The 27,352-nt window shown below is 46.1% G+C and overlaps 3 protein-coding genes across 3 annotated transcripts in view; all 3 read right to left on the reverse strand.

The window, feature by feature from the left end:
- Positions 1-8,000, reverse strand: part of LOC125957801 (clavesin-1) — an 8,804-nt gene extending 804 nt beyond the window's left edge. Inside the window, exons 1-2 of the mRNA XM_049690726.1 lie at positions 7,573-8,000; positions 1-397 (exon numbers count right to left, since the gene is read on the reverse strand). The exon at positions 1-397 is cut by the window's left edge and continues 79 nt beyond it. Coding sequence (XP_049546683.1) covers positions 1-351 — 351 coding nt within the window. The 5' untranslated portion in view covers positions 352-397; positions 7,573-8,000. The remainder of the gene's footprint in view (positions 398-7,572) is intronic.
- Positions 8,001-11,708: 3,708 nt separating this feature from the next.
- On the reverse strand, positions 11,709-14,509 carry LOC125953369 (transcriptional repressor CTCFL-like). Its single transcript, XM_049682874.1, has 4 exons — positions 13,392-14,509; positions 12,317-13,330; positions 12,118-12,245; positions 11,709-12,048 (listed from the first exon to the last, which is right to left on the reverse strand). The coding sequence occupies exons 1-4, from the start codon at positions 14,449-14,451 to the stop codon at positions 11,986-11,988; spliced, it is 2,265 nt and encodes a 754-aa protein (XP_049538831.1). The 5' UTR covers positions 14,452-14,509; the 3' UTR covers positions 11,709-11,985.
- Positions 14,510-14,778: 269 nt separating this feature from the next.
- LOC125955337 (motile sperm domain-containing protein 2-like) lies at positions 14,779-26,907 on the reverse strand. The gene is made up of 9 exons (XM_049686461.1): positions 26,791-26,907; positions 22,350-23,033; positions 21,090-21,239; positions 20,666-21,007; positions 20,360-20,598; positions 16,509-16,584; positions 15,886-15,998; positions 15,601-15,801; positions 14,779-15,524 (listed from the first exon to the last, which is right to left on the reverse strand). Exons 2-9 carry the CDS (start codon positions 22,447-22,449, stop codon positions 15,150-15,152), a joined length of 1,596 nt encoding a protein of 531 aa, XP_049542418.1. The 5' UTR covers positions 22,450-23,033; positions 26,791-26,907; the 3' UTR covers positions 14,779-15,149.
- Positions 26,908-27,352: the final 445 nt, after the last annotated feature.

Raw genomic sequence — 27,352 nt, forward strand, 5'->3', positions numbered from 1 at the left:
CAGTATGCTCGGTGACATGTAGTCAAGCGTGTGGATAAGGTGCGTAAACACCTTGCGAAAGTTCAAATACTTCAGTATCATTTGCTGGGTCATCGGGACGCTGAACTTTTTCGTGCGCAGGAAACGCAAAAGAAACAGATCGTCGGTGCGCACGTTCTCGACATCACCGTTCTTCAGAAGCCATTCACGGAGCTGCTCGAGGGACTGTTCACGAATCGCTTTGTCCTCGCGCAGCTCCTTGCGAGCGATCTTCATAACCGCATCCGTTACCCCGGTATCCTGGAAGAAGTCTCCCTTCAGCTTGTCGTTGCCGATCCACGGGAAGTTCAGGATAACCCGTGTCGTCGTCATGATGAGTCGTGGCCTGCCGGTGCCGGTTCTTTATCAACACAAGATGCTGATTAAAAGGAGAAAGAGCGAAACGGAATGGAAAGTGGAACAATGAGACGGATTATTAAAACATGTTAATTGTTTAATAAAATGTCAACTTCATGCTAGCTGCTATTCTTTTATTGTAAACAGGTTAATCCGCTGTTTTACGAGCGTTTATAAGTAAGTATACTGTTGCCGTACTTGTGGTATCATAAAGGTCATGTAAAACAGGCATAAAGTGGTTAACATATTAGTCCACCATGTTGGTGTGGCATTAACTGCTTTTACTGCATATCTAGATTAACTTCAGCCAATTCTCTGCAGATTTACCTTTATTAACAATGTTAAAACACACATGAAAATAATGGTTCAGAAGAACTACAAAACCGAATTATGTATTACAAAAACCAAATCTTGTTTGGAAGAAAGCGTATGGTAAAATTAAACCAGAACAGTCAATTGAAATATGAATACATTATTTATACACAGGAGTACATCGCCAGGCATCCCATTGTGTTTATTGCGTTCTTTCCAACAGGTTCGCGATGACCTATGATTAATTATAGGATTATGCATGATGAAGTGGCAGTTGGAAATCGGAATCGATTATATAAGAAAATGCTTATATAAGGCTGAAATAGAATGCTGTGATTGATGATAACGACAGTTGACGATCATTTCCCAGTATCCAAGAACCTTTAATCGATAGTTGAGGACTGTTACATCCGCATATCCTTCAACTCACAGACAGAAAGAGCTCAGTAATCTCAATTTGCCTTGAAACCCGTAAAAAAGTAAGGGAACAATAACTGCGCCATAGAACACTAACATCTACAACAGATAGAATTCCAGAATATCCAATATTCTGGATTCAACATCCATTATATTAGTTCGTAATGTATCCTATGGTATTTCTCATGCCCTGAAAATTCGATTGTTGACCGAGCTACCAAATTCAGCCGTTTCGATGAAAAACAACAATATTTTTAGCATGAATGCCTCGTATCCCGCATTAATATTTGTTATGCCGCTAGGTCAACCAACCCTTGTGATGGAATTATTAACATATCATCGTTGTAAGCCGTTAATGCTGTGCGTTGTCCTCTATTCTCTGATCCATCGGGGAAGCCGGTTTTGTCATGCGCGGTAGGCAGGCTGGTTCTAAGGTCATTTGGTGACGATTCTTCTTCCTTGAATTCTGGTTTCCGAAAAAATCGTAGCCGCTACGGTACGGTCCACACAGCCAACGCAGTTAATGTTAGAAGCAGCATCTCGGTCTGATCACCGAGGGGTGCCTCTTCCCAAGGAAATCAAGAAGATAAACAATCAATCCAAAACCGTTGTCGCCATCCACGGTCGGCAAGTCTCATGTGCCACATTGATCCGAGTTCTTTATTCACTGCGACTTCAGAATCGGCGAATGACTTCACACACAAATCGCCCATCCCTTCTCAACCGCACCTCTCAACGGCGGGTTCTAAGCGAGCGAGTGAATCGTCTGGGAGAAAACCTTGCGTTTGCAGAGCTCTTCATAATCGGTTGCAGGATAATTAGCGAAATTATTCGACTCGCCTCGACCCGACTACCGGTTTTATTTGATCGTGTGCAAAGCAAACAGCTAGAAATCCGGGATTGAGACGGGATCGGGTAGGTAGTGTCGGGCGGCGAGTACTTTGACATGGTGTTTGCTGAGGCGAAGGCACAGTTTCTAAAGAAATCTCACGATTTAATGATGATTGTGCTCGTACAGCTTCAATCATCAAATGGCATGACCCCGTGACGATCACCTGGAAGTGTACACCTAACATCTGATCGTGAAGTGGAACGGAAAACATACTCAACACACCTCGAATCCCCGGCCGGTGATTGGATAATTTTAAGGTAAATCAACCGATCTTGTCTTCACAAAAGCTTAATTTTAGATGACGATCGTTTAAAACCAACCTTCCTCGATCCATTAGCCTGCAAAGCTCGGAAACAAACCAACGGCACATGTGCCACAGCCAATGGATGCTGACTACCAGCCTACACGGATCACCCATCGCCTTCGACTTAAACGACAGTGCTATCGGTTTCGATAGATAAGCGACAAAAACAACAAAGACACCTGCTCCCTTACACTCACCCATTTAAAAGGCGACCGCTGCCATTTGCCATTTGCCCCAAATGGAGGTCTCGCAAATGGCGCCAGCGCCTAAAAGTTTCGCCGTACGTTTAGACCCACGTGAGATAATTAAATGCGTTTTCTTTTCTACATTGTTCTGCTTCTTTGGGGTTTTTCTGAGTGCGGATGCCAAAGTAAAGCCATTTGCGAACCTACAAAAGGTTGCAAGCAGTTCCGAATTGAATAAAACATTCTACAAGCAGGCATCGAACCAGTGAAAAGGGAAGTAGATGAGCTTCACGACGTCGTTGAGAGGGCCTCAAAAGGGTCAAGGTTGTACCGGTGGTCCGGTGAAACAGATGGGCACAATGGTCACCTTCAAATCGGTTAAGTTGCCGAAATGGAGAACTAGGTGAACTAGGTATAAACGATGCAGCGGGGAACTAAATAAGAAAAAGGAAAGAAAATGCCAGTTCGTCACATGAGCACTCACGCCAGCGAGCAGAATGATGAAACACGTGTACGCGTCGGTAGTAACGGTCATTTCGAACGGCAACATACCAACCGACGTGTTAAACCTGACCTTTCCACTACTTTTCGTGTGACCATTTCGTGGAACATCCAGCACTACACACATTATCCGCAACAACCGCAAAGCTGCCGGTGTACTGGTCCGTTTGCACAGCGAGACAAAACCGAGAGATAAATTGCATCAAAATGGAGTCCCTTCTGAGATTACGGTTTTGAACCGGCTACACCGCCTCCAGGCGTGCGTGTATCGCGTGCGCACGTAGAGCATCGTAAGAGCGGTCGAGATCAGCCGATGACACACTTTCGTCACTCGCTGCGTACCCGAACTTAACACACTTCTTGTAGATGTCTGGCGCGAACGAGAAGTGATTCGCGTCGCGTCATCGTCCCTATACCGCTAGGCAAGTCCGCTGTTGCGAGATACTAGCTTCAAAATTACGATCCACACCCGACTGTGTGGACCATCAGTGGGTCATTCAAATTACTCTCGCAGCCGCAGACAGCACGCAGATGCGCTTCTGAGTGCGAGTTTTAATCACCTTAATCCTCCTTCTTCGCTGGTGCTGAGCCGAAACGCGTGTCTCTCGAATGGCGCTGCCCCACGTTTGGTTCAGAGCGATACGGCATTAACCGTTAATGTAGCGAGACGCTTCATTCACCGACAACGAAAGTAAGTGGCCCAGTGTCTACTAGTAGCAACGGGGAAGGCGCACAAATGAAAGTGAAAAAAAAAACCGTTCCGTTGCATCATTTCTTCGTCGTTTATGTAGGGCTCCCCAGTGGTACAGGACGACGTTAGAAGGTGTACACCGTCTCGCTAGTCTCGAATGTAGTTCAATGTCACATGCGCATATTTGTGATCTTCGCTGATCCGCGACAAAAAAAAGTGTGATCTGCCGAAAATGGGACAACGTGTGCTCCGTTGAAGGAAGATTCCTAGCCGCTGCTCATATATGCTTTGCCCTTCCACCGTGAGTTAATCTAATCAGTCAAGCAACGATCGCCCAAAAATGGTGTCGGCGCAATGCTTGAACCCCTTCCCGTGTTGCCCACACATGTCGACTGACACGCTGAAATGGTCATTAATCATGCTTTTTGTGTGTGCGGTTCGCTGAACTCGTGAACCGAAGATATGGATAGCTTATGATGGGCGAAAACACCACATAGTGTGATGCTGCGGTGATCTCCGGCATGCGTTATGCGTTGAATTGTAAGTCAACTCTTGTCCCGCTTTATGGTGCGCTAATAGTTTTGCTGATTAGTCTATTGATTAGTTAAACTATGCAGCAGTAGCGGTAATGATTGAAGTCGAGTGGTCTGGTAAGCGGGAGCATTGGGATACCCGCGGTGCACCATTTTATGGGTTAATGCCACGATCATAACGAGTGAAACGACATCTGTTAATAATGCTGATGTAAATCGTAGGCTCCGTTGCTACAACAACCTCTCTCTTGTCGAATATTGTGGCTTAGCTACTATCAAACGTAAGGCCACGTAGCTGAAATCCCTCCGCAGGGTGTCATAGAAAGTTCGGTAGAAGCTTCAAGGACGAAATGAAATCCCACACACGACAACAGCCCCTCCAAAGGGCCTATCATCTGTTTGGGCGGTTATTCAAAGGTTATCTGCCGCAGTTAGCATTCATCATCCTCTCAATCTCAGGTGGACACGCTTCATCGAATACATACTAACAGAAACATGTCCCATCCCGCCTGACACGCGATGTCCACATAGTCCTTGGTAGTGTGGTCACAATAAAAAAAATATTACATACAGCTAGGGCTAGATCCGATTGAAAAGGATCTCGAGATTTACGTTATTAATGAGTCCGTGAAAACTAGATGATAACTGGTTATGCGTCACCGCCTCTACGACACGTTGAGCTGGTTTCCGCTGTATAATGCATCACAGTTTATGATGGTTTCCTGCATAATATGAATTAAATTCTGTTTCGTTTTTCATGTATACAACCCCACAGAAGGTGTTGTATGCTGCTCGTAGATCCGGTTATATTTAGCTTTGACCGTTGGCCAGATTTTCAAGGGTATAATCGATTGTAACGATACCTTCTTCTCGGATGAAGAGTCCGACTAATCATCAGGAAGCAGTTTAGATCAATATTCCGTATCCGCTCGATCGATCATAAACGATTATTCAATGTTTGAGTTCGTTCGGCCTTCGTTTCAGAATATTTTTTATTAAGTTTCCACCGAAGCGAATGGATAGCACACGAACGAAAGTAAAAGGAAAGCACAAAGCGAAACTAAAAACGAAGATTACGGATTCAAACCAGATAATGGTCACCAATGCTACTACAGAACTCTCCATAAATACGACATCAATGTGTTGCGATTTTACATCCACGTCCCACCGTTTGACCAGCGTGTATACTATTGACATCATCCGCTGATTGGGGAAAACGATTATGGTTGATGAAAAACAAAAGGAGCAAACACATAACATTAAAACAAAGCAACACCAAAGCAAAGGAGACATACTAAGAGCGGTATCAAAAACCTCAAAGAAGGCAAAACCAACACAAGCCGACCAGCCAGATTGAGGCGTAGTAAAATAACGTATGAAGATGTTCTAAGGTATGATTTTGCGGTATAGGATTCCAAAATATTCATAAGTTACTAGTGAAAAGGTAGTAGAAATCCTGGAGCTTTGACAATTTTCATGGCGGAACTTGCACTCCCTTCTCTTGCTACACGAGAAGCTATGAAATGATGAACGATGAAATTAATTAAAATGCCTGATCATTTTTCACAATCCCGACTATGGTGCTCCCCACTGCTGTGATTTTATCCGTAGAATACCGTCAATACGGGTTGCCTGCGGTCAATGACGCATATCTCTGGGTCGATGATACCTTTCGTAAACGTTCGCACACCTTCGCAATGGTGTGACGATTGGCGTCAGTAAGTTTAGGTGTTAGTTTTTTTTTTTTATAAATCTCAAAGCAATATTTATGGATGCGACCGGTTTCAGATACCATTGATTTCCGGCTGACGCCACGATGCTTCGAGATCATTCTATTTCCTTGCAGGGGTACAGAAAACGAGATCTACATCGAGGGATTTCCCAAATGTTTCTTTGTAGAATTAACGTTTCTCTTTCTTCTAAATCAGTGATCATCTGAGCAATATTCCTTCGATTCATCTTCCTTTAGAATGTCGCTCGATGGTAACAACCAATAGTGAACGTCTGTAAATATCAAATCTAATTATTATCTAGAAGATAGATTACATGATGTACACAACCATCACGGAGTCACCGGAGCAGCGGGAGAAACATAGCGGACCAGAGACGGAATCTGGTGCATCACTCAACATACCATAGATTTCTCCGAGTTCAGACATGGTAGCAAGCTGGCTCAGTATGGTCTGAGTGTTCCGTGCATCAATATTCGCATTTTAAATTCTCTCCGTTCGCTGCGTAGCCTCTGGGCACACACAAACACACACCAGCTAAGCGAATTTCCGCATTCGCATTCGTCTGGAAGGCTTATTTTAATTCCTATTTGCAAGGCGAACGGCGACAGCTCACGACACCGGCGATAAGCTGTTAAAAGGTGCCTCTCGCTCCCTGTTACCGTGAGATCGCAGGAAGCTGTCCCCTGCTCGCGCGCCTTCGCGCCAGATGAATAGCAAGCGATAATGTTGCACGATGCGGATTGACCATGATTGAAAGAGTAAACGAACTCAACCGTGGCTAACTAACGACGGTTGGCGTCCAAAGTCAGAACCGGAACATTTACGATAGGACGTAAATTGGACAAGTAAACGCTGCTAGCGATCAACCGTTGAGAAGATGGGCAAAGTGGCAAGATTCGAAGCAAAGAAGCAGCTAAATGACATCCAAAATCCCCCCAAAAACAACCAGGCATCGTCCATCACGCAGCACCACTGGCGGATACTCATTAGCGGCTACGTAAGGGCCGGTAGGCTCTCTAGGGCCAACGAACGAAACCAACGAATAATCATTCAAAGGCAAACTTGTTTCTCCCTTCATGCGACGACTAGGCTGATTTTGAACAGGCCTCAATTAATAGACCTCCCCACGCTGTGGAGATGTTGCCCAACTGGGTGTCGGGATTATTCATGAATCCGCCTTCCCTTTAGCCCAGCCACCGTTACTATCTCCCGAGTTGCTAGGGACTTTGATTCGACATTCGAGTCGACAGTCGATACGTCTCCGAAAAGGTGAAATAGGTGCGCAGCAGCACTGCCTACTATGGACACGTGTGGGGTATGTGGAAAGTGCAGCCTTCGCAACGAAACAACGAACAAGCTGCTTTGTGCTGGTTACGTTGGTTGCTCCAGATCTTTTTCCTGAAGTCACTGGGTGGTAGGGCATTCAGGGTAACGAATGCTTTTGATGGAGCTATGGTTGTTACATAAACACTAGAACCTAGTTACCAATCCAAACACAGAACCACGCCGCACCTCTATGGAACGCGGAAATCGAAGGTTCGTCGCTTCCACGTTGAAGTCTTTTGTTTCGCTTAGAACATTTAGGAGCAGCTTGTCGCTAAATTATGGTGCACCTTAACTTCGACTTACCTATAGAATGGGGCAGAACAACAACAGAACCAATGATACGCTCGTCACTTGCCCACAGACATGGAAAAGAAACTTCTCGTTTATCCGAACCACCAGCCGAGGAAGCGACGATACAACTTCACTTTCACAAAATCTTTCTTCCAACCGGATTGCAAAGGGGCATTCAGTCCCTAATGCGTCGGAATGCAAACGGATGGTGATTGCAAACCGGAATTGTCTAGAGCGCCAGAATTCTGCAAGCTTAGCGCGCAGAACAACAACAACAAAATACCAGGCACCCGCACAAACGATCGCACACCGTACCTCAGGGACGCGCACCGAGTGAAGCTCCGAACAGGACTGAGATCGCTGCCGGTTGGTTGTTAGTATCGCACCTAACACCGTACGCGCCAGCTGCTTCGTTGTGGGGATTCAGGTATGGGACGGACTGCAGGTTGCCTCCGGTCGGTTACGATCCGTGAATGACGCCGTCGACAGACTCGGGGGTTGCCTGCCTATCGTTCCTCCTCATGTCCCCTTCTTCGAACGATAGCGACGCACCACACAACACGTGGTTTCCCAACCGTCCGCAGTCGTCGTCGTCGATGGTCGATGGTAGGGCGTGTAAAGAGCAGCAGCAGCAAGCGACGCCACCGTTATGGTGGGCACCGATCAGACTCTGGCGTTCGCTTTCGTTCTATTTCTTCGTTTGCGATCCAGCACTAAATAGACGGCTCGGGCGCCGTCGCTGGTGCTGCGTGGATTGGGTCACTCGTAGAGCGGGAAAGTGTTTCTAGCATATTCACTTCGCGGCATTTGATCTTTACGCCATGATTATGGCTGAATGATATGTAGCAATTTGCGCAGCAATGGGGTTGCGTTACCCTAATTATTTACTTCTTTTAATGCCAGCTACGACAAGGGGCATTTATCGGAAATATGTATATCCAACATAATAGCACCTCTTGTCAACATGAGCAGTTACATTATTCGAGTATTCAAAATGGAGCACTTTTTGTATAATTTATTGTAGGTAGGATGATAAAAGTTGTGGCAGATTTTTTTGATAATAAAACTCCTACACATCGTAGGAGATCTCTTAGTATATTGCCTTACTCATGGCATAGTTCGTGATTTGAAGATCATGGAGAGTAATAAGCACAATAAGAGTTACCTTTTCCCATTAGCAATTAGGCCTATACTAATCGTGCTGTACTACTATCATATACTAATCATATACGGATTGTTCAATTTATCTCTAATCGCTCATCCCGATTGGCCTCCAGCTGATGGTGTCACGTATCACACAAGGAACGTCTCATCACACCAGATGGAATCCGCACCGTGGAAGCTCTTTATGGGACGGAATCTCCCACTTTAATCAACCGCTCAATTCCTGTGTGACCACGAGCGCCACGAGCAGATCGTGTGCATGAGGGGCATAACCGCAATGAGGCAATTCAATCCCGTCGACTGAGCCAAGGAACTTGTTTTCCATCGGGCACCACCGATGAGCGAAACGTTCGAGCGCATCGTCCCGTATCGTACGTTTTGCTAGATCGTTCTATAGCACCAGTTGGAGCTTTCGGGAAAGATTTTCCGCCAGCAACAGTACTGGTTAACCAACGGGGGTGGGGTTTCGGCTGGCCGGCGGTTCATTGCATAACGAACACGTTTTCGCTCCCTGTCGCAGAAGAACCTGAACCGAATCCGATGCACCCACTGTAACCCAGCGGTGGTGTCGGAGCGCAGAGCGGATGCACGGACTGGCCAGTTGGTTCAAATGCAATTTCATGCGATTTGAAACCACTTTTCGTACGCCAGTTTGGCTTGCCCAATCGCTGGTGGATTGGAGTGTGGTTTAGTTGGTCCGTTGGTAAATCGCATGTGTTTCTGCTGGCTGGCCGCTGGCTATACACAGAATGTACATGCATCGGTCAAAAGGTGACCCGTATCCCAATAGAGGCGCGTAAGCCGGTGGTGATCCGGTGACACGGTCCCAAATCGCAACCGCCCTCCCAGGGACACTCGCGGCGGAATCTGAGATACGATGGAGTTTGGTCTTGTCGTCATTTTCCTCTCACACAGCGTCCAATTTCGTTTGCAGGGCAATGTTCCATTAACCTTTTTTTTGCCGTACGCGACGCCTCCGGGAGCGAGTAATCGATTGCGGTCGATTGGCCGTCACACCGAGGATGGCGGACGCTTTCTTCATGCGGCTAGGTTTATGCATCACAGCAGCCCGGCGGTCACTGCTGCTGCAATCGGCCTAAAACATGTTTCGTTAACACACCGAGGCCAGCGCCGAAACGCAACACTCCTGGCCACCTCTGATCACAGCAACCAGCACGCAAGCGATGTACGGCGGCACCGTCACTCTGCCTTCTTCACTATCATGGCGCAGTAATTGTAGACGATCGTAGCTGTGTGGAGGCAAATCATAAGGCATGCATTGCCATGGTGAATTGGTGTGAAGTAATTAGAACATCTTTTTGAGGGTTATCGATGCTGGTGGTCAGTGCGGCAAGCAGTATAATTCGATAGCCATTCATCCTCGGTAGGGAAAGGAGGGGTCTACCAGTATGCTGCTTTATGTTGCTACTACCTTTACGCATTGCATATGGTTTCGGTTGCAGAGCATACATGCTGCGTCCGGCGTTGCCAAATGAACTGGAGCTCGGGTATTTCATGAATAAATAAAGTTCTGTTCAAATTTCAAAGAGTAGCCTTGAGGGTTCCTCACTTGTTGTGGGTTTGGAATCTGTTTTCACCTTTGCCACCACAGAATGTTGGTTTTTTTTAAATCTTTTCGTTTTGGTCGAACTTTTGCCAAAAACTCTATCCAGATCGCGCTGACGCTTGTACGCCACAGACCCTCATTAGCCTTATGAATTAAACATTTCGTGTGTGATAACAAACTTCATGCATTATTCTTAGTCTCCATTTTCGCGACGATCCGGCCCATGATCACAGGAGAAGCAATAATTGCCGAGAATCCATCCATACCATTAGTGTCCCAATGACATTGGCCAGATGAATTTGTGCGTCTTCAAGCATTAGTGACCTTTGCCATTGATTTAGTCAATTCTATGGAACAGATGCTTGCTGCGACCTAATGCTGCGATACTATTTTGGGAAATTAGCCGCAGCAAGTTGCCCACACCAAGGAAAGGCATAGAATTAGCGCGCTGATTACAATTTGATTGTATGTTACCGTTGCACACCGCAGACTCCATGCTAAACTCACAATACGCCAGTGTCCACATCTACAAGGATGGGATCCGAGAGAAACCGATCGAACCTAACGAATCCTAACACCTGCGATGGGTCGTCATGTCAGGGACCAACACCAATCATCGTGAACTCGGGTGAGATGCGTGACGATAGGTCACAAACGAAAACGCTTTTTGGGTGAACCTTCCTTTCCCTTTCTGAGCACACGCACTACACCACGATCGACATGCGATCGAATCGGGATGGCAAACCGCTGTACAGCGACCAATCTCCGCCATAGCATCGTTCACAGAGTGGGAATCGTTAGCAGCTGGGTCTGATCGTTTTCGCTTATTTAGTGATTTCAAGAAGCAAACCGATCAACATTACGTAAAGTGAAGCATAACGGATGAATCATGGATTTGAAAACTTTTCATAAATTCCGAAAGAAACACATTTTTCGATCGGAAAAATTGCATCCATCCGTATCCACTACGCTCGTTCCAACGCGCTGTTTGTTCATCGTTCGTTTTGGGCTCATGTTAATCGTGATTTTCTTCGGTAATCGGTAGCGGAAGATGATGAAAAATCCACAGTATGATTTCATTGATACACTGCATAATTGATTAGCGAGCTACTCCGAGCAGCTGTCCGTCTTACAATTCATGCGGGTGTAGTGACACTTCCGTTTATTTGTCTTCAAAAAGTTGATAATTGGATTTTCGTCATCCCATTTTCTCAAATTACCTTCAAATGATGCAAAAGTATCTAAGCAATGGTCCCCAGACTTACCTTACACATTATATATGATTCAGAAAAAGTATTCAACATTGTCAGGAGGTCGGTGAAGTCTTGTAAAAGTTATGTTACATCTTTTAGTAAGTAATTTACTTACCATTTTAAAATAGTAAAAGAAGAACCCAATGTCAGTAAGATTAGATTAATATTAGTTTACTTTTTATTTTACTTTACGCTTGAGGGATACACACATAGTATGGCCGAATCGTGGTTTAGGCATACTGGTCGAATTCGTGTTACCACCCAACACTTTTGCTGGAATTTTACTGCAAAATGATCGAAGAAAGGTGCTTCTTCCCAAAGGCCATCATAAGCTAAACTTGATCAAGTATGTAAAATGTAGATATCTCGCAAGGGAGCGCAGCGAGTCATGTAAAATCCTTCTCATCCGCTGAGAATAGCAATGCGGTCTTTTATACCTCTTCAGTTAAGTAGAGTAATCGTTCCCTTGTTATCCATCGTGTCGTCATCCTCATCATCCTCGTCCTGGAATAGAAGCGATTCTCTTGAACACCAGTATCAAATAGCTTAGCGCGTGAAAAGTCATAAGCATACCTCGAAGCCAAAGCATGTGCTCATGTTTTTTTCCATCTCCGACTGGGTTACTTGAATAGTGCTAATATCGTAGCGACTTCGCTTCGTTGCCGGCAGTGACGGTAATAGCATTTCGGCGTCTTCCAAATCTACAGGAATATATGAGTCCACAATGAATACGCCGCTCAGTGGCACGCTAAAACGTGCGAGCCCTACTTACCTTCCGCTGTGAGGATAAACTCGCTTTCGGATTCATCGCCACTCTGTTGAATCACAATATGCTGACCATCGTCATCATCGTCCTCGTCCTGGTGTGGAACCAGCTCCAATTCGGTGTTTTCGGCGTCCAGATCCTCCTCGTTTCCTCGCACTTCCAGTGACAGCTTTCCCAGCTTCGTGTTGTGCAATAATGGTTTTGTATTACGGTTGCTGGTTCCGGATGTTACAGCCGAATCCGGCAGTACTGGTCTCGTTCGTGGAGAGCGGCGACTCGGTTCCTTCGGTGTCGGGGTCTTTGGTGATTTCTCCGGTTTGTCTTTGTCCTGTAGCCGTATGACTTCTAACAGCACGAACTGCCCATCGTCCTCCTCTCCCGCTACGACATCGCTTACTGACGACGACGTATGTGCCTGTTCTTGGTCCTCGACATCTTCGCCATCCTCTTCGCCCAACACATCATCCTCCTCGTCCTCGTACACCTCCTCTTCCAGCAAAATATGCACCTTCTTCTGGCGACCCTCGCGCAGTGCCATCTTTTCCTCGTGCATGGTCGATTCCGGATCGTGCAGGGACATGTGACGTATGAGGTTGCCCTTGTGCCGAAAGCGACGCGGACAGCTCGGGCATACATGTGTCTTGGCGCGCGGTTCAGGCTGCACATAGTTCGGATTGTGATAGAGATTAATGTGGCGCTTTAGCAGCTGCTTCTGGCGGAACGTCTGAGTGCATTGGTTACACTGGAACGGCTTCTGGTCGGTGTGCAGAAGTAGATGCGACTCGAGATGACGCAGCGAGATCGAGGCATACGGACAGTAGTCACACTTGTAGCACTTTTCTCCTTCGTGCGTTTTGGCGTGCATCTTGTACGAGTACCGATCGGGGAAGCTACCATCGCATCGTTTACACTTGATCGGTTTGTCCGAGGTATGCAGCTTCTGCACGTGTATGCGCAGATCCGTCTTCCGGCCACAAGTCGTCGGACACAGTTCACACTGGAACACGGGTTTGTCGCCGACTGAAAGTTGAATGAGAAAGCATTACACATCGAAGCTTCCGTTGCTTCCGATCTGGCCTACCTTGATGTATCATTTTGTGTGCCTTCAGCGAGTTGGATTGCGTGAAGCGCGCGAAGCAGACATCACAGGAGTACGGTTTCTCGCCCGTATGAATGCGCATGTGGCGCGTCAGTTTGAACTTATCCGGGGACGCGTACGTGCAGTGAGGACACTGGAACGGTTTCTCACCGGTGTGCGTCCGGATGTGGCGCTTCAGCTTGCTCAGCTCGACGCTCGAGTAATCGCACTCGGTACACTTGTGGGGCCGCTCAAGCGTATGGCGATAGCGAACGTGACGAACCAGCTCGCCGGATGTCGTGAAGCAAGAATCACAGCGTTTGCAGCGGTGCGGTTTGGTGCCGGTGTGCGCGTTCAGATGGTTCTGCAGCGAGGCTAACGTCTTGAAGCCGCGTTCGCACACCGAGCACTTGTGAGGCCGATCGTCCGAGTGGGATTTGAGATGGCGCGATAGAAGAAATAGTTTGTTGCTCGTGTAGTTACAATAGTTGCACATGTAGGTGGATGCGGCCGCCGATCCACTCTTCTTGCGCGTTTGCTTTCTTGATTTCGCCTCTGGTACCACATACTCCTGCTCCTCAAACTCGTAAACCTCATTATCGTCCACCTGCTGGTCGCCATCGGAAACGCCTTCCCCCAGAATCGTGGACCTTTGCTCGTCCTCGTCCATGATCAGCACGTAACGGTCGCTTTCCGTGTCTTTGATCAAGTTCCCGTCCAGCTCGCCGAACGCATCACCGACATCCGTGCCAAGATTCGTCAGCATCGGTTCCGCATCATCGTCGGCTTTGTAGTAATAGTTGCCCTTCTGGTCCATATAGAAGCAACCGCGCTCCTCTGCCTCGGTCTCCTCCTGTTCAATTACGGTCAATTCTTCTCCATCCGACTCGGGTTCCTTCTGCAGCGTCTTCCTCTGTTGCGGCTGTTGTTTTGCGGGACGGACCTCCGGAACTTTCTTTCTCGAAGAAGTAGGTGTTTCCTCGGCCGCCGCCGTCGTCGTGGTTCGAAGATACTTCCTAATGCCGCCCCCCTTCGGATCCGGTTTGGTGCGTTTGGTGTTCATAACGAATTCTTACGGAAATTGATCCACGATATTAAAACCAAAGTTAAATAAAAGAGTGAAGATTGTTTACGCCATTTTATCGTTTATGACGTATTTTTTCCGTTTTTTATTTCGTTCGTTGTATCGTTTATTTTATAGCATCTATTTTCTATGGGCAAACGATAAAAACGAAATCTACCCCAAGGCGAAAAGGCGAAAACGAAATCTACCCCGAGGCGAAAATGCACCTAAATTTGAAAATATAACTGAAATTCGCAATCCTACGATCGCTTTCGATGATTTCGTCTTTAAACACAATCCGGTCGCTGACCAACCAACATTCGTTCATAGTTTTCTTGTAAAGTTTATTTCTCTGCCAACAGAAACAGCTACCTTCAGTGGGAAGGGGTGAATAATGACCGAACCTTACGACTTATTTTACGCACTAAAATAACCCTAGCTCAGCAAGAATACAAGAGAGGGATCAACGACGATAACACGAAACGAAAAAACGGCAGTAACAGCATGGCTTAGCGCAAACGAAAGAATATCTTTTGAGCGAACCCAGTACATACAGAAATGAAAAAGGAAAAAATACAGGAATGAAACAACTGGCACCAATTACCCGCACACCATGCACGGACATCTAGCAGCGAAAAGACAATCATTTAGAATCGATGCCTCTCCATGCGCTGCTTAGCATTCATTCTTAGCGAGCCCTAGTTAAGCTCTGCGCTGGTACAATACTGAGAGGCATTATTCTTAATTTCCACCTTCAATATGTACACAATGGCCAGCGAGAGCAACAGAAACAGAGCACAAGTCAGCCACTGCAGCTTCTGGTTTCGTTTGGCTAACAGAGCCAAATGATCCATTCGGCTCATGATCACGGAGAGCGAATAATAAATCTGATTGTTTCCTGCAGCTCCCGTGCCATTTGGTCCGCCAGCAGCAGCACCAGCTCCTAGCATGTCCGTTCCGCTCCCGACTCCCGCTCCGGCAAACATGGGCTCCAAGCCACTCTCATCGAAATTAACCGGTAACGCACACTTTAACCGGTGCTGCTCAAGGTTGGCACTCCTGGTGGAGGTGTTCTGTTGATTAAACGAACGAACAAAGGTTAGTTAGGAGCAGTGGTTGCCAGAATAGACCGGTAGTGCCGTGTCCTACCTTCCATAGTTCGATTAAATCCTGCGGATTGCTCGACATATCACTAGTAAGCCCCATACACATCACCAAAAACTTCTCTCGATTGATGATATTAACCTGCTGGCCATGCTGCAGCACGACGTTGATGGTAACAGTTCCCGACGGCAACAGAATTCCCGTGCTTGGACGCACGCGGAACTTTTCCGGAGCCGTCGTTTTCACCTAAAACATGAGAAAAAAACCCATCTATTAGCGTCAATTGTTTGATTCCGTGCTCCACAAGGGCCAATTACACCCGCTACTCACCTTGTACGTCACGGGCTTGCTGTCTACATTGGTAATCTCCACCGTTCCTACCAGATCGTTTCCAGATTTCGCGAAAATGATGATGTTCGGTGGATTGATTCGCAACATTTCGCCTGGGGAATCAAAAAAGAGCGTGGCAGAGTTAGGATGCAGCATATCAACGCCAGATAAACAACTGCCAACAGCGGTAATATGCGGTGTGGCGCCGAGGAAGGGAGCGCAGGTGCCAGGTGGTTAAATAGGGGCAGAGATAAAGGGTGCGACAAATAAGGGGATAGAGCAATGCGGAACGTATCGTTTGAATCATTCATAATTCAAAGAATTACAAACACCACCATGGCAACGGATCCTCCGAAGGTTATTCAAGCTCCCAGTGGTCATTAGTTATTAAAAGTAAAGTCACACCGGCCCCAAAAAGGCTACTAAGTTACACAATATTCCTTTAGTATTCTGCACAAATGTGTTCCGGCCACAACACAGCAAACATGGACAAGCAAAATTCGGTCACATAAAACTAGATCCACCAGATGTAGTTAATAATTAATGTCTCTATTGTAGGGTCCGAGCACGCCTGGGCGTAATTTTCCCTTTCGTAATGGCATCAATCCCTTTTTTAAGCTTACCGTCGTTATGCTCTGGGAAACTATTGGCCGATTCGTTCATTGGCGTTTCGGGGGGGCTGAGGTTCGCAAAGTGCACCTAACAAATGATAGAAAAACAGAAGATGGTCAGAGCAAATGATGATGGTTTCCAGGTTCATGATGATGGTTGGTGTTCAAAGGAATCCCGGAACAAGTGCGTACTCGATGCACTATTTTACTACGGTACCGTAGCGAAGTACGTGAGCTCTCTACCGTCTGTTTTCCGGGATGTTCGGCGTCCGGCGTAGCTGCACTCGATGATCTAGTTTCGCGTTGTCCAAGTAGACTAGAACGATGATGAAGAGATTTGCGAACCCGACCGTAGAATATAAATATTGCTAGTTTAAAAATAGCTCCAGTTTACTGAGCTAGCGCCGATTCGACCGGGAAATCGCAGCGCCCAACACGGCAAGCGGCAAGAGTTTGGTTTGGTGAAACAAAAGGGACGCCTAAACAACACAACACGAGCCGTGATGAGGATGCTGGGATTTGTTAAATTTCTTTCCTCGTTCTTGAGCACTCTATGGGCACCTCAACGAAAACTGCTGGGAACTGTTCTGGGCTTGAGCAAAAATCCAATCTAGGCGAGATGTAAAAGATTGTCCAGCTAAATCATCAGGCCAACCATGACTTGCTTTTGGTTTTTTAATTATCGATTATTCTTGCGAAAGTATGGCGGTGATCGAAACGACGCTAGCCTTCTCTAAGTGCGTGGTGCTGGCTTTCTAGATTAAAAATTAGTTCCCCCGTTCGCGGGTTTTCCGTAAAATGCACTCGTTTTTTTAATCCGCCACTAATTTTTTCGGGCCCGGTTCTCTTTTCTTTTGTTTCAAATCTCGCTCGTCCAGCCCTCCACACACTGGATGCGGCTCGTCTCTAAAGGGCCGCTTATGGGGCCGTTAAGCATCCAGTGTGTGGAGGGCTTCATTTCGACAGCCAACAAAGCCGATTTCAAGCTGACTTTAAATGTGTTTGCTTGGTTTTTCTGTTCAAAGGGGTTTTAATAAGTGATTTCTGGTTTATAAGGTAAAATAAGGTTATCGAAGTTGTTTTCGGGCGCGAATGGTAAATTAACTATAGGCAAAGTTTTGAAATGAACTCCAACTCAGCTTTAGCTTTTCAACTAGGCTCCATAAACTTCGGAAACTTCGATTTCGAAAATTCATATTGGCCGATTCAAATCGACCAGTATTGCACAAGTTTTTTGGGGATAAAACGTTGAGAGAGGTAGCACGTAGGAACCTTGAAGAATCCGTGGCCTTGTAGCAATTAGTGACTAAAAACTCAAAATTAATGGATGCTGCTATAAACCTTCTCATACTCCTCCTTGGATGGAGATCACTTTTTTTTAGTAGCACACTTCTACAAAATGCGATCCAACCATATGAGTTGCTGATGCAAGTGTTCCGCTTCCCAGTTTAGATATGTATGTGCAATTGAGCGCCCGGCCGTCTACTCCCCGAACGTTTGCATCATCAGCTATAACCGGTTTTATTCGTAGGCCACAAAGCGCACGTCCCTCCCGTAACAGATTCACTTAGCTCTGCCACAAAACGTTATTTTTCGTCGTTTCTTCTATCCATCCTTTCGGTGGTAGTACCACACATGGCACAGCTGGGCGTTATAGATTGAATCATGGTGTACCTAGGAATTGAGTCATGCTTTGGTAAGCAACACAGATGGCAAAATCTTCAATGGGTGAAAGCCACGGTGACCGTGATCAGCACAGTCGTCGAAGCATACTGGTATTGCAAAGCCAGTACAGTTGATGCTTGCATAACTTATAAAGACCGGTGCCCGGTGCCCGGTGCATCTAGCGGATACTGATTGCCGGCTTGGCGAGATGATGAGTGTTTTAGACCAGCTAGAGTAATTATCGTACAAATCAGAAGCTTATTGAACCAAGACATTACCCGTGTCATTTTGTTCAGCAAAGGATCGCCGTTGCAAGTGAAGACTCAAGAACCCGCGGATGATCGTGAGCGCACCACCTTATTCACACGTAATCGTTATCGAAAGATTGACCGTTGAAAGGCTCTGGAATCACTGCCAAACCTCGTGCGCGGATACCGTCGTTCACTACTGCGTATTGATTGCGAATGCATCAAATTTTTATGGAGTTTACGGTCACAGCTGTATCGCCTCGTGCTGGTGCTGTATCGGCTCGGTTGTGCGTTGGCGGGCGGTTGATGTTTTCAAGTGATTTAGGGTGCTCACCCCGCTGACCTGCTGCCTGACGTAACTAGACACGGTACAGGAAACAATCGATACTTATTTTTGGATTTTTCCAAAATGGAAAGTGAAACAAGAATACGACGAACGATAGCCGCACACGCCTTCGGTAGATACAGCACAGAGATACGAGCAAGGTGCTCTTTTCCTTCCGTCAGTCAGCGTAGTCGTTATAAACTGTCTTCAGATGGGTTCTTCACCAGTTAGGAACAGCATGCGCAAGTGTCGTTGTCGTAGACGAAAGATACGACGCCAAGGCCGATGGTTCGATGCCGTTGCCCAGGGTGAACCTTACTACTAGTGCGCAAATAGCACTTCTTTTTGGTACCACATGAAAACCGCCAGTGCAAACACTCGCACTCGATAACTAAACCTCGCCAACTGGTCAAAAGCACATGGTGTCTGCTTTGGGCACGGTAACTTCACTCCTTTCTGTCTGTCGTGATCAACGGCCGCGAAATTACTGCGCTCAAGCGGTAATTCCGTCGTCCCACCATGGTATCACCTTTCACCATCGGCCACATACAAGCGAGTCTTGCACATACGCACCCTAACGAGCAAGACGCCAGGCAAGACGACGAGTCACCACGCGGTCGGGTACGAGCACGAGAGTAAATCGTGTTGGAACCGGCATAACGTTCGTTAGATAGGAAAAAAATTGTTTTATGTACTTATTCGCTTCTGTACGGTCACGTTCACGGGCATAGTAATGAGCAACAAATTCAAAAATGGTCACTCGTTATCGTCGTTAAATTTTATATATCGTTCATAAAGTAGAATAAACATCTGCCGATTGATGAGAACGAGAACCTCGATCAATTCATAATGGAAATGGTAAAAAGATTTTATTCGTAATCATCTCGTTGAATACTTAGAAGGTACTGGCAATACTAGCATAAAAAACGAACGTATATAAAAACAGAAAAGATTCATATCGCTATCAGCTCTTCCCAACGCAACTCAGCTTTCAGCTCGCCTGCATTTTTTATCGTTCGTCAGCATAGGTCAACCACACGGAGCAATCGCCGTTGGTGTGCAGTCAACGCTGCCGAATGGAAAAGAGAGCAATGAGAGCAAAAGTAAATGAAATGGTTTTGGTGCAAGTGTTTTGTTTTATAATTCACTTCACCGTTATGCTTCTCTAAGCGCAAAGCTTGAGAGATGCTACCCATCAATGGTCGATAGGTTGAAAGGGTTAGTATGGTTCCCAAGAACCGCCCATTAACGCCAGGCACCTATCGTCCGTATTCCACTAAACCATACCCAGTGATGGAACCAAGTTAAGAATATTAATAAAAACCTTAGCTCTCTTATCGACAAATCAAGCTGGAGTTACATGAAGAACACCTTTGAAAACATGAATATGAAACACCATTGCCATCGCCTATTGGCGAATAATATTGTTATGATCTCGTTTTTCTCCAACAAATGGCCACCAATTTGAATATATAAATTTTTCGTCGCATTTTGCATCGGTGAGTACCGGGAGAAGTAGATTGCAATCCGGAACAATGTTATTGCATATATTAATTTAGTAAAATAATCACAAACGAACAAACAATATTAATAGCCGAGGATGCCAAAAGAACGTAAAAACATACCTTTTTGGACAGGAATCCATTGGCAACACCATTGCTGGACTGCGTCAGCTGGAGTTCGAGAGGCTCTAATTTTGTGTGCTGGCTTTCCGGGATGAACTTAAACACGTAATCATCCTTGCCACCCCAACTCTTTAGCATGTTATCCTCGTCAATATACTCGCTAATGTTCTTGCTGTTAATGTTTCTTAACCGATCGACGGCTTTGGCAGGTAGCAGTTTCTTGATGATTTGAAATGTAGCTAAAAGACAAAAAACACAATTAAATCATTGTCCACCCAGTAAGCACTCCGTGTAGCTCTCACGTACCATTCAGTATCCATGGTAGGTCGTAAATGAGAATGTAGTTTACCGAACATGGATAGTAATTCTTTAAGGTGTTGATGATGTACTTTGTGTAATCCATATCTACGTTACTCAGTCCAGCATCAGTCAGATCGAACACGATCGTCACCAGGTCGTCATTCGCTTCGCGAATGATTCGTTCAATCCAGTAGAGGAAGCACTTTTTTAGATCGTCCAAATTACGGGACCCCCGAACGTATAGCTTTGATTTGAAGATGAACACTGTCTTTCCATCTACGTCGCGACCGCGTGGAAACATAAGACCATCGTTGATATACTCCATCCGGATGTTATCCTCCCGTATGTCTGCAAAAGTGTAGATATTTTTTACAGGATTAGTAAAAGGACGTCGTTGATTGGAGAGTTTTTCAGATTGTTTTAAACCTACCATTGATGCCAGATGTTTTCCGCCATTCTATGGTTTCCCAGAGCTGCTTCAAAGAGTCCTTCATAACAGCGTCGTTGTTTTCCAAAAACTTTTTCAACCACATGTCAGTCTCAAAGACCCACTTCATATCGTGCTCATGGAATCCACCGACTGTAAGATATTAAAGAAGGTCAATGTAATTGAAGGTAAGTAGAGTTTATGTGCAAAGGTGGGCAAAGATCGATATGCTTAAACGCCTAACGATTCATTTCACTTTTCTTCGAAGAGAGAAAAGAAGGTAAAGGTCTTGTGTTGAAAGTAATACAGCACAAATATGGGAAAAAGTAAGCAAAATTGTTCCTATTGTTTCACACACATGATCCGTATGAAATCGAGAGCTATTAGAGGGGAAAACAGTAAAGTCACGCTACCACGACAGCGTTAGGACATACGGCAACATAAATAACGTAGAAACAGAAGGGCATAGCTATCCACTACCTTGAACCAAGGCCTACCCTTTGGTGGCATATTTAGCTTTGCCCATCCACGAAGTATGTGTCGGTTGTCCCACGAAAAGCGAGGCCGGTGTCTCGTGGTCATCTCCAGCGAGAAAGCTCAGCTTTTGGATGGAGCCAAACGTTGAGACGAGCAAAGCGTGCGTTGATGATTAAACGAACGAGGCGTTCGTTCAGAAGACTATTTGGCAATACGATGTGGTAAGTGGGTTACGGTACGAGCGGTGTCTATTGCTACCGGTGGTTACAGTCGCGTATGTTGCGCACTGTATGATGACCATTGTGTGTTACCAAGAGTGAAGCGATCTCGTCTTCCATTGCGTGCTCAAATGAGGCCAATGTTCCATCCATGAGAAACAATTGACCACTGTTTTTCTTCAAGATCCAATGGCCATGGAGGGTATAGAGGGGACTTTGACGAAACGAATGTCTTTCAGACGGATCCTTAGCTCATTTCACTGATTCATTCTATCAACAGGATTGCACGGGGTGGAGGTACTTTAGTGGAACAACCGATCATCTAAAATCATCGTCCGTAGCAAGCAAGGCAGCGAAATACCTAATTTTATCAGCAAACCTGCGAATAATGGCTTCAACCTTATCAAGACCAGACGCTTACGGTGTGTGAGTGTAACGTGAAATCAGCTGACACCGCGCGTGAGTCATGCGAAAACAGAGGAACAAAATTCAAACAATATCATGACAATGACGCGCACCGATAAGCTCCACCAATTAGGCTAATAGATAATTTCTTATGGCGATATACCTGGCACTTTGGCGGCATCTTTCTCCAGCTTCTCCTTGAACAGTTGTCGCAGTTCGGCCACCTGTTCCGGCGACGGGTTCAGTAGCTCGGCTAGCACCATGATTCGTCCGAGTAATGCTCGGTCAGCAGGTATACCGGAACTCTTTTTCTCGTTACGGGAATGTACACAATATCCTTAATACGCCTACTGCGTTCTCCTTTTTTGTTGCGATTCGGATACGTTACTAATTTTTTCTTATCACAAACACAGCCTGGCCACTCATACACGCACGCACCCACGCACTCACTTACTTAGCCGACCTCCAAGGGGCCCAAGGACGAGATTCGGCTTATCGCGTATCACGTTGTCCGTAATTTCATGTGGGCCTGAAGGGAAGGGTGGTTTCGAATTCGACTAAAGCCACTATCTGCTTTTCACTAATGCGTTTCTCAGTTACGATATCGACGAAATGTGAGCACAACTTCGAGGGGTTTTCCTCAAAACACAAACACTACACAATACACTAGCTTACACTGATGTTGGATGGGAGGTAAAGGGCTGCTGCGCTGCGGTTGCTGCTGCTGTTGATCGACTAATTAGCACTAGTGGGGTGCTGGCCGGGTGTCTCTGGAACTCCTGCACGATCGCTAGGAATCTGGCATTCATGTGTCAACGACTGATGGCCAAACCGCCTCAGCTGGAAGCTGCAACGAGCACACGAAGGCAAGATGATGATGGATTTTATTTTCGGAGCTCAGTTTCGGGTTTTGCTTGGCTTGCTGCGTTCGCCACGATGACGATGATCGACGCGCCGTTCGAAGGTCAGTCAACTGCGAGATCGTACAGTGTCGTAATATCCGAAATGTGCGCCACGCCGGCGGCCGCGATGGTGTTCGTTCGATTTGCGTCGGTCGGTCCGCGTGAACTTGGTCGATCAAGAGATTTGAGCTTCGAAATCGGGAACAGGTTTCTTTCTCACGCGGCAATCAAATGCTAAGAAATCGACTCCATCCGAAGGTCGAGAGATCTTGATGAGCGTAAACTTTCATCAATGGTCTATCCCCCGCGAGCCTCCGTTAAAACCGAAGCAGCGTGTGTTTGTGTGCCTGTTTTCCAGCGACAAGAGAGAGATTCCTTGAAGCAATCACCTACCAAGAATGATTCTAAGTATTTTCCTTAAATCCACGGAAATGGTTCACTCACAGCACCAGGCCAAATGTTATCGCGATCCTCACGTGCACGTGTACTTAGTCAAAACAGTATTAAACTAAACTCACGAGACTACGAGCGCGCTCCCGCACACACCAACCGATCGCAACAGCGCGGAAACCTTTCTGAACCGACCGGCGAGCGGCAGCTCCACCATGCATGGTCTACTCAGCGTTTCTAGTGCGTTTCCTTTCGTTGGCTCGCGTAAACGCGTTATCTCGAATTTACCTCTCTTTCTCACACACGGACGCACACCGTCCGACGATTCGCCTTCTCCTCCTTCTCCATCGCGACATTTTCGGCAACCGAAACACGAGAAGAGTGGAGGTACCATCGCGGCATGCGTTCACCGTTGAGTTGTCTATAGCCGGATTGAGTCCACACCGCCGCGGAAAGCTTTGAATATGCTGGAGATCTGGAGCAGCAAACCAGTGAAAAACGCAATAATGGGCCGAGTGAAACGATTTTTTATAATTATCGCGTATTTTTCGGCTCTCATCTAGTCCTTTGCATGCCTATGCAATGTCTGCATCAACCCCCGTGGATAACGTGGAGCGGTACAGTTGAGTGCGTGTGGTTGATTGTGTGTGTGTCGAATAATAACCACGTGTTATCGTGTTTTGATAGTGATAACCGTGTTACCCTGGGGAATCGGGATGGCATGCTTATCTAAAACACTCCATTGCTGGGGGAACACCTGCAAACGATTAGGGCGATGATGCTCCGCATGAATTCTCGTATAAAAAAAAAACTTCCCCTACAATAGACGCACGTACGCAAGGCAGAAAATATTCTGTATATACTTAGGCAGGTTTTATCAATGGAAACAAGGAACGACGCGTTGCAGTCCAATGCAGTCGATTTTCTTGAGAGTGATGTGAACATATTTTGTACTATTGCACAGCACTACCAACTAACGTTTCAGCGTTCAGAAATAGCCACGTTACTACCGAGAACTCTGTGGTGCTCTGCTTGCTGATTTGAATAACAGCTTTTACACCATTAGCCATTAGCATCCAAATTGAATGGCAAATATTGACTTGCTGTATGAACAACGACTCTTTTGTTGTTGCTATACTCTTCTCGTTACTTCCAACGCATAAAGACATAAAACATGACGTCGATAATTCGGTACCCGTTGTTCTTCGAGCAGGAAACGATCCTGCGAGTCAGCTCAGCCAAGTGTTGGAGCATGTTTTTTGTATGATATAGCCGTTTTGTTATATACTTTTTTCTCCAAAGACAATAATTTTCTTTGGTTTGACGTCGCTGAGGAGGTGCTTGAAAATATACGCAAAACACCTTAGCAAACCAGCATTGCTCAGTTACAATTGAGGGGGGGAAGGTCAATGGGAGGACAGCCGGTTAAATTAAACATAAAACCTTCCTAAGCGGATGCTGTTTGTATTTTACGAAAACAATAGCTGGTAGCAGCTTCCTTCCAAGGAACTCAACGGAGCACAATAGGAACAGGCCTCGACCTCGGCCTTGGCCGTGGGCCGAGCTGTTTTCAATACGAAATTGCTTTCTGGCGGCTCATCTTCAAACGTCTCGACAAACCGGTTTCGCAAGGTTCCGCCACATCCAGCTAGTGGCTATGCACACTATCGTCAACTGGCTCGGTTTTCTTAGATTTCTATTGCCTTGAAGCAAACCCACTCCGGTCTAGTCCTCCAAGCGTACCCCGGGGGATGATGCTAATCACGGTGGGGATGATGATCATAATCGCTAACAAAGTGGTCTCGAAGAAGCGCCGAAGTCCGATGCTCGCGTAACCATTGTCGTCGTGTCGGCGACTTGGGTGCCGCAGGCGTGCTAGTAAGCACCGTCGTCGTATCCAAAATCCACAAAAATAAAACTAATGTTCATATTGACCAAACCGCGCCTTCGGTGGGTCGTTGACATTTGGCATCGAAAATAGAAAACGCAAGGGGTCCGCAACAGAACAACAGCGCATCGGACAGGTGGAAAGAGGTCTCTCGCAATAGTAGCACTATCGCAATTATGGCACGTTGTGGTGTTCTTAATGCATCATCGCATTCCACATCATCGCATTTCGCATCATCATAAGATACCATCCCTTCTATTCCAAGAAAAATCTTCATACAGTTTCCTTGCAGTGTTCCAACGTGAACGGAATGCATCATAAAAGCTTATGTCATCGGATGTCGTGGATGAAGCGACAAAGCATGTGCTTGAGAAAAAATCAATCGAATGCCGCGTTATCAGTACACTGTTGCTGGTAAATGATAAGCTAGCATGTCGGACGCAGAATGTGCAGCTTTTGCTATTCTAACATTGCCCTTTGAGATGTTGAACGGACGTAAGCCTATATTGGCTACGCATCGTTAAGCTTGATAAGGCCAGTTGCTGATCAATTACCACTCAATAAAAATATTATTCACGATCCTAGGGCGCATTCATACGGAAAAAATCACATGACAATAAGAAATCTGATTAAAAGCTTACACTGTTCAGAAGACGATAAACGAAAGTTGTATACGAAAGGCTCATCTTTCCGCAATACGGCAGCAGTAATTCAAACGTTTTTTTTTTTCGCAAACTCATAAACCGTTTGTCTATCTCCAAGGAGTATCTCCGAGGCGAGCATCCCTCCTACGGCACATCAATGATGCATGGTAGGAGAAAGGTTACCGAAGGACACGTTCTGCGTTTACCGGTCATTCACATACGCACCGGGGTTCTTTTGTAAGCAAAACAAGGGAGCGAAAAGAGCAGAGCAAACACATCTCTCTTTTATCATCAAGCTGGATCTTTTAGTAAATAATAAAAGCTAAATGAACTGAATTGTCGTCAACTGTAAATCGAGTGAAACGAATGCGGGATTAACTTTTACCGGGCGAGAATGTTGGATTTCGCTGTAGCAACCGGAGAGTGGAACGTAATCGACTCCGTTAAACGAAGGAACAGCATTCTGCCGCCTAACACAGCAGGGGGCTTTAGTATTAGTTAGCTGTTTATCCTCGTTCTCCCTTACACACCGGTCATAACTTGGTCAAGGTCACCTCATGATTGTGCGTTGCCGCGCTATTCGGTAGATAGCGGCAAAAAGCGGTATGCATCGTCACTCATATCCGTTTTATTTTTATGCGCATCATTTGATTATCATTAATCCGTATATATCACATCTTTGCCGTAGTATGTAAAACGCGTTCCGCACGATGGGTATACTTTACATGCTACTTTACATCAACCAACTAACGAACAATTCACTCATGTAATGGCACTTACAACGCGAGTTTGGCACACGAGCTAACAGAGTTTTGGACAAGCGTTTGTCTCACTAACTGCAGCAATCCACTGCAGCCGGAAGCGCCTGGTTCCGAGCTCAGCTACGAACTGAGTCGCACGCTCGCTCGAAGCACGAGTAATCTGTACTTAGCTCAAACCGTAAATGAACGACCGGCTCGGTGTTCGTGAGTTGCGACCGGTGCGGCCCCCTAGCGGAATTCATGGATAGCACTGAACGGGCTGAGAGAAAATTCTTATCTTGAAATTAGTATCTCGGAAATACTGTTAACAAAATTTTCCCCATACAGTTAGTAAACATTTTCTATTAAATTTTCAAGAACCATTCCATTAAATTTTCAATTTCCATTTAAAGAACGAATCTAGTGCTCGCCGACAGCAAAACCGTCACCAACCGCAGAGCTTCGAATCGTTTTCCCTGCTTCGAACGTTTTCCAACAGTTTTCCGACGTGTCACACCTTCGGGCGACGGCGAGCACGAACGATTGTCAGGTTGATGAAAATTTCCATCTTCGTCGTCGTTGTCGTCAGCGTCGTTGCGCTC

This window comes from Anopheles darlingi, chromosome 3, assembly GCF_943734745.1.
Source record: "Anopheles darlingi chromosome 3, idAnoDarlMG_H_01, whole genome shotgun sequence".
NCBI lineage: Eukaryota > Metazoa > Arthropoda > Insecta > Diptera > Culicidae > Anopheles > Anopheles darlingi.